At 30.2% G+C, this 8,152-nt stretch overlaps 1 protein-coding gene across 1 annotated transcript; it reads left to right on the top strand.

Moving 5' to 3' along the window:
- The first annotated feature begins 675 nt into the window (after positions 1-675).
- LOC106440967 (protein PELOTA 1) lies at positions 676-4,222 on the top strand. The gene is made up of 17 exons (XM_013882748.3): positions 676-844; positions 941-1,001; positions 1,092-1,174; positions 1,255-1,330; positions 1,486-1,560; positions 1,651-1,707; positions 2,098-2,143; positions 2,240-2,315; positions 2,401-2,476; positions 2,569-2,601; positions 2,689-2,757; positions 2,921-3,027; positions 3,169-3,241; positions 3,404-3,442; positions 3,537-3,631; positions 3,721-3,827; positions 3,899-4,222. The coding sequence occupies exons 2-17, from the start codon at positions 951-953 to the stop codon at positions 3,970-3,972; spliced, it is 1,137 nt and encodes a 378-aa protein (XP_013738202.1). The 5' UTR covers positions 676-844; positions 941-950; the 3' UTR covers positions 3,973-4,222.
- The last annotated feature ends 3,930 nt before the right edge of the window (positions 4,223-8,152 follow it).

Genomic DNA, 8,152 nt, shown 5'->3' with positions numbered 1-8,152 from the left:
TGTCTCGATTATGAATTTTTTAACTTGTTTATCCAAGTTTAGATTCCAGAAGATTCTTTTTTGTTTTGTTGATTTTTAATGTCGTTGTGGATTTCAAAATCCAGATCTTTAAAATTTCAATTTTAATTTTGATGGATGGAGTGTGGAGACTCGGGAAGAGTACACGGGTGGTGTGTGGATGGGGTTTGTGTAGATGGGTGGTGTGTGGTTAGTTGGCGCGTGGATGGGTTGTGTGTGGACGATTGATGTGGGGTTGAGTGATATGTGGATGGGGCGTCGTGGTATTGCTCCGTGTAGACAGGATCTTCGAGAATTAGTGAGGTGACTTCTAGTGATATCTTGTTTGGTGAAGTAGGTGCAGCTGAGCCGTCCACAAATGAACATACTGATGACTATGTCCACATTTTTCATGCCATCCACAAGTTTCATTCAAACGGTAATCTTTATCAAACTTGTAGTTTTTATCCACAAAGAAAATTTCTGATCCACACAACAAACGTCCATACATCATTTGTCTGTCCACATTTGAGTATCCACCATTGTAATTTTTAATTTTTTATTAAGGGTAAAATGGTCCATAATTTATTTCTGGCCCACAACAAAGTGTGTCACTTGTAAGAAGTGTCTCTAGATGTAAAGGAAAGTCAAAAATTGTCCCTTAGTGTAATCAACTCACTATTAAAATAGGCCTGTCTTAATCTACTAGTAATAAAATTGGACTTTAGCATTAGGGCTGTTTTGACCTTTCAGAAGCAGCTACAAACGAGAGAGACTTTGTCGAAATCGAATGTGGATTGAGTCTCCGAACCTCTAACATAGACCCTCGCCGGAGCCGTTGCAACAGGTTTGTAACTTCACGTCTCTCTTTACTTCACCTCACCGTGCTGCTGCGTTGATTTCACCAATTCGCTTATCGCCCTTTCGATTTATCCTTCAAAAGCGAGATTACGATGAAGATTGTCCGCAGAGATTTCGTTCGTAATGGACCAGGAAGCGTTAAGGTTTGATTGATTGATTCCTTCTTCTAATGGGATGTTTGAAGCCCTAAGCTGCTTTAACTGCAATTGAATTGCTTTCTTTGCTGAATATAGATGGTGGCTGAGGACTCTGATGATCTCTGGTATGCTTATAACCTCATTGCCGTCGGAGATAGTGTAATGGCTGTCACTTTTAGGTACACTCTCAAGGGATTTATGTTTGTTTGATTGAGACTAGTGACCATTTCGTTAAAAGTATTTTTTTTCGTGTTATCAGAAAGGTTCAGAGAGAGGTGCCTGGTGGGGGAAGAGACTCTGAACGTGTTAGACTGAAGCTCGAAGTACAAGTTGAGGTATGTTTTTTTATGGGATTGGTTTGCTGCACCTTTGTTCATACAATGACAATAATTGTACTATATTGCTTTTGCATTCATATGGGTTTGTCTTTAGCCCCTTTGGGTCTTGGAAGGTGTCTTTGTCTAATATTTTTCTTTATTCATTGAATTAGGAGGTGGACTATGACAAAGACGCGGCTGTTCTGCGTATACGTGGGAAGAATATCCTGGAGAATGATCACGTCAAGGTAGATTGAGACGCTGACTTTTACCATATAGTTTTTTGTGTGTGTGTGTGTGTGTGTGTGTGTGCTGCTGAAGCTTGTGTTGTTTCGCAGATTGGTGCATTCCATACTTTGGAGATTGAGCTGAAACGACCTTTTGTATTGAGAAAGGTAGATGCCCCTCTTTTTTTTACTAATCTTATCCTTCAGAAGTTCTGTTCTTTTTTCTACCCTGTAACTGTGGCATAATGCGTCCTTAACTCTAGATCGTGTAGTCCACTTGCAAGATAATCATCGTTAGAAGCAGAGGCACCGCACTACATATTGTTTTAGATATTGAATTTATTTTCCACAATCTTTTAGTATTTATTTTTAGGATGCCTAGAAGTGTCAGTTTGCCTTTAACTATGGTTATTAAAGTACACGATCCCATTTAAAGCAGTTTTGGAAGTAGAAGCTACCTTGCTGTAGTTAGGTCTTGATGTTGTTTCTATAGCAGCCTGCTTACTATGTTGGTGGTTGATTTGTAATCGGTAGTGTGTACATGGGTGTGTTTTCCAGGGAATATGGGACTCATTGGCTCTTGATACACTCAAGCAGGCCTCAGGTATGCTGCTCGTTTGATTTTGTATATGCTCATAGGCCTGCAAATCAATATCTATTTCGGTCCCAAGTTTACTTAACTTTTTTTTTCCTTGCATAGATCCCGCTGCTAGTGCTGATCTAGCTGTAGTTCTAATGCAAGAGGGACTTGGACAAATCTTCCTTGTCGGCAGAAGGTACTACTTACTCTAGTTTTTGTGTTTGACGGCATGTATTTCTACTTTCGTTCATTTCTGATCTTGTTTACTTTATGATTGGCAGTGTGACAAGTAGCCGTGCACGAATAGAAACATCAATTCCTAGGAAGCATGGGCCTGCGATTGCTGGTTACGAATCTGTATGTTCCTGCACTGTTTCATTATATAGATGTCCAAAACTATGGTCTGATGAAATTTCTCTGATATTCAAATTTTTTTTTTTTTGGTGTAGACTTTGAAGAAATTCTTTGAGAATGTTCTGCAGGTTTGTTTTAGTTCCCAGATCATATATGTTTTAATATTGTTGTTTTAGTTCCACATATATTCTAAAAGTCTGTTTGGAATATCACAGGCCTTTGTGAAACATGTTGACTTCAGTGTCGTTCGTTGTGCAGTGATCGCCAGTCCCGGCTTTACAAAGGTAATTTTTGTCTCTCGAGGCTGTGTCTAAAACTTACAGAGGGTTACTAAATCATTGTTCAAAATGCAGCTGGGCAAGCTTTATAGTAGTATAAAACACTTCCAAGGTTTACAGGTTTCCCTTACATATATGATAAGCTTTTTTGATTGTTTCTTATCTTCAGGATCAGTTTCATCGTCATTTGTTATTGGAAGCTGAAAGAAGACAGTTGAGACCTATAATCGAGAACAAATCACGTATAATTCTGGTGCACACAAACTCTGGTTATAGGTATTGTGTTTCTGTAACCTGTCAAAATAATTATCTCCCAAGTTACAAAAATCAATAGCTTTTTGTATTGTTTTGCTTATTCACTTCTATAAAACCTTTAATTTTTTTTCTGATTTCTAACATTATGTTTTTGGCTCACAGACATAGCCTGGGAGAGGTTCTTAATGCACCCAACGTGATGAATATGATCAAAGATACTAAAGCAGCAAAAGAGGTGATTTTGATACATTATCATCGTTTTCTTTTCAATATATTTTGAATTGCTCACGCAAAATTAATTTAGCGTATAATAAGAATGTTGTATTGTCGTTTTTGGATTATTTTTCTTTCTGGTTACTTATTTACCACTTGCTTGATGTGAATTTACTTCTTGCAGGTCAAAGCTCTCAACGATTTCTTCACCATGCTTTCAAATGTGAGCTTCTTTTGCAATGAAGAGAAAGAGATTCTCATCCGTTTTAAGATTATTTTCAATGCGTCTTGAGATTCGTTTGCTTTATTTAATCCAGGACCCAGCTCGAGCATGCTATGGACCAAAACATGTAGAAGTTGCACATGAGCGAATGGCAGTCCAAACACTTCTCATCACTGATGAGCTTTTCAGGTTTAGTGATGGAAAGGAGCACTAATCCTAATTCGAAATTCCTAATTTCAAAAGGCAAATGTGATTGACGTTATAAACTTTTTGTGCAGGAACTCTGACGTGAAAACAAGGAAGAAGTATGTGGATTTGGTGGAGTCGGTGAAAGATTCAGGAGGAGAGGCTTTTATATTCTCGTCGATGCATGTATCAGGGGAACGTGAGTGTTTCCTTCTTTATCTCTTCTTCTTTACTGTGCCAGACTCTTATACAGTGTTGATGAACTTGCAGAGTTGGCACAACTCACTGGGATTGCAGCTCTTCTCAGGTTCCCTTTACCAGACCTCGAAGACATTGAGATGTAATATTTCTTCTTCGGCTATAGAAACAATACAAAACCATATAGCTCTCATTATAATCCTCTATAGCTTAAGCTGAGATTTGTATTGTGGGCTAAGAAGGCAACTCTTACATTGAAGTACAGTTAGTTGTTGCTGTTTTCAGCGCTTTGGTTTCAGTCAAATAGGAAACGCTATACCTTGTTGAATCTTGAGCTTTCTGATCTGTAAAACATATTTTGGGAGCAGTTAACATTAACACATGATTTCTTATGCGTATGTATGTCCATTTTGAAATTTACAAATGTTCATATAAACGCTAGTTATGTTTTTACATTTGATACAAGACCATTAGACCAAGATCTTCTATCTACCAGTCACGTTACTTGCTGTTAGTATGAATGCCATGAAAGTTCATATAATTACTCACGAGCACTCGCACATACAAATGAACTAAGTTTCAACAAACTAATAGTAAATTTTAAAATAATTTAAACCGCAGAATTCGACCAGTTTCATTTATAAAATATAACAGATCAATTTCATATCGACAAAGTTGCAAAGTAAACATATATTTTTATATAAGATAAATATTGTTTTTTTGGTGTAAATACAAATATTAAGTTGTTTTTTCATCAACTTAAATATTAAGTTGTTTATCTAAATTTTTACATCCAATTAATTTGTTAAATATTTATTTTCATATAACATTTTAAGAAACTATAGCCAAATCTTATTATATAAAGTTTGATTTTCAAAATTACTAATTAATATGATTGTGACACATGACAAATATATATTTAAGATTGTGACATGTGTCAAACTCTTTCGTAATTAAATGTAATTATAAATACTATTTAATAGTAAATTTCCATTTTAAAAATATATACTAACATAATAAACACAAACTTTAAAAATATATATTTAATAGTAAAAAGGTGATTTTAAAATTATTTAATAGTATTATTCTAAAAAAACCTTTTAAAACTCATACACAAAAACTTATTATTAAAAGTAATTATAAATACTATTTAATAGTAAATTTCCATTTTAGAAAATTATACTAAGATGATAAAAAACGAACTTTAAAATAGTTATTTAATAGTAAAAAGGTAATTTTAAATTATTTAATAGTATTATTCTAGAAAATTTCCTTTTAAAACTCCTATACAAAAACTTATATTAAAATAATATATTTAATACTAATTTTCCATTTTTTTAAATCATAAAGAAAACATAATTATAAATTATTATTTGATAGTAATTTCCTTTGAAAATTTTGACATTTTTAAAAATATCTCATGATTAATAAAAAATATAAGATAAGATAATAAAATCATTTTTTTTTAAAGAAGTAATTTTAAAAATTATTTAAAGTAATTTTTTCTAGACATTATTCTTTTTCAAAATTCTAAATATTTTTAAAACAATTTATCAAATACTTATTTTCCTTTTGTAAAATCATAAATAAAAGATAAATGTAAAACATTATTTGATAGTAATTGTTCTTTTATAAAATCTTAAACATAGGAAAATTGTAAAAGAGTGTTAAAAGTTGTTTTCCTTTCTTCAAATCCAAAAAAAAAAAAATCTAGAATAATTATTCAAATAATCAATTTTCCTATCTAAATAGTTAATTTTCTGTTTAAAACCCATAAACCAAAGGAACTACAATTATTCACATCTATATATAGGATTTAACTCTCTCATATTCGGTTTATTCTCATATTAGGTGAGTTTTTTCTGCATGTTTTTCTTAGGTGTCACATTTTTGAAGAAATAACTAGATTTCTTGATCTTCGTAAGTTCTTTTTTTCTTAAATTGGTGTTGATTTTTTTTGTCATGATTGTCATGGTGTCGTATGTTAGTTATTGCCACAGTTATAATTCCCTTTTTTGAAAAAACCGTAGTTATATTTAGGCGTTTGTACATATAGATGTTATGTTGTTGTAAGTAAGTTAATGGAAAAGTTAATGTGACTATTATGCCTATGTGTAAGTTATAGTGTGCCTATGATGTTCATGATGTGTTTGTTCTTATCGACAATATAACATTGATTAAGCTGTTGTAGTTAATGTCAATGTCAATTTATTACCTTTATTTACGATTATTCTTATCTCATCGAAAGAGTAATACTTACTCCAATGAATGATACAGTGGAAGAAGAAGATGTTAACTTTCTTAAGCGGTGATCAAAAGGAATACTTGAGTTTTGATTGTCGCTGACGACAAAGAAGAAGCAAATCAGCATATTTTATATCACACAAATTTTTTAAATACGTTAAAATTTGTATGGATTCTAAATCACAAATTTGATTTTTAAATAGTGTTCCAGTCATACTAATAAGGAATTCAAATCAATGAGAAGAACTTTTGCAGTGGATTAAGGTTACTAATAACTTAATTAGGCAAAAGTATTAATGAAACAGAAATCATAACCAGTACTTATATGAGAAAAAGCTTTTTTATTCATAGAATAAGTTTCATACCAACATATACAAGATAGCCTTTCTAACTAAAAACGTCAATTTCCTATATGAGTTTGCTACGCAATGACTATATAAAAAAATTTAAGTTCAAAGCTTCAACAGAGTTGATCTATATTTGCCAAATGCAGTAAGGTCAAAGCTTCAACAAAGTAGATCTATATTTTCCAAATCCAGTCTTTACTCACGGACAATTGTACGTCACACTATCAAAACTCACTACAACTACAAGGATTCAAATTCTTAAAATAGGAACAAAACATAACAACAATAGTGTTCTACAAAATATTGTATATCAAGAAGTTTTCAATAGCATATAATCTATTGAAAAAAGAGGTTCAAGTCACAGCATTAATGCTAACGTACACAAATTAGACATTTATCTAGCAATCCCTTATATATTAATTGAGGAACATTTGAAAAGATGTAACCTCAATTTTGTATTAATTAAAAGAGACCCCAATGCATAGGTGGCACTCAATTAGGTAGTCAATTACATTCAATTGAAAAATAAGTAGGTCCACATTCGATTTTTATATGTTGTTAGATACATAAGTTGGTCAAACTATATGATATAATAATATGATATGATATTTTCTTTCCTTAAATAAAACCTACGGAATTACCATAAATGACTAATATATATATGACAATAAATGATTTTAATAATAAAGATTTGATAACAATTTATATCTCCTCCATCATTTTTTGTTTAATTTTATATTTTTAAAATAAATTAAACAATCAAATTAGCTATAAAAGTAAAATTTAGATTTTTTCGTATATGTTATATTTTGAATTTTTAAAAACGACAATAAATGACTAAAACTATTAAAATTATTATGTTAAAAATTAATGATCAATGGTTTAACATTTTTATTATAAGAAGATACACATGATTTTAAAACCATATGAGTAAAAAATATCATTTAATAAAAAAATAAATATATATATAGATTAAACACTATATACCATAAGATAACATAAATATTTTAATATTAAAACTTTCAATGAATTTTCAAGAACATTTATAAATTATAAACTTATTAAAGATTTCATATTGAAAATTTTGTTATCGATGATTTAAATATTTTTTTATAAAACGATATGAATGATCATAGAACCGTATGATTATAAATTCTTATTTAATAAATAACTATATAAAATATACTATTCTTAGAAAAATAGGTTGATCTATCTTAACTTATATTACACTTTTTATTAAACTAACTATCGAATTGATAAATAATGTACCAAAAAATGTTTTGCACTTTCCTTAAATAAAAGCTACGAAATTACCTAACATGATTAACATATATGTGAAAATTAATTATTATGAATAATAAATATTTGATAACAATTTTGTGTATCTTAGTTATTTTTTTAAATTTTATATTATTAAAAGATATTAAAAAATCACATTAAATATATAATAAAAACATTTATATTTTTTTCTTATATGTTATATTTTGAATTTTTCAAAACGTCTATAAATTATTAGAAATTTGAAGATCCTCACTCAGAAAATTTTGTGATCAATAGATTATTTTTTGTCATAATAAGTTATAAATGATCATAAAATTGTATTAATATGAACTTTTATTTAATATTATAAGAAGATACACATGATTTTAAAACCATATGAGTAAAAAATATCATTTAATAATAAAACATATATATATATATAGATTAAACTATATACCATAAGATTACATAAATA

The sequence above is a fragment of the Brassica napus genome, chromosome A3, assembly GCF_020379485.1.
Source record: "Brassica napus cultivar Da-Ae chromosome A3, Da-Ae, whole genome shotgun sequence".
NCBI lineage: Eukaryota > Viridiplantae > Streptophyta > Magnoliopsida > Brassicales > Brassicaceae > Brassica > Brassica napus.
Note: the sequence above shows the minus strand (reverse complement) of the source record. Positions and strands in the feature narration are given on the sequence as shown.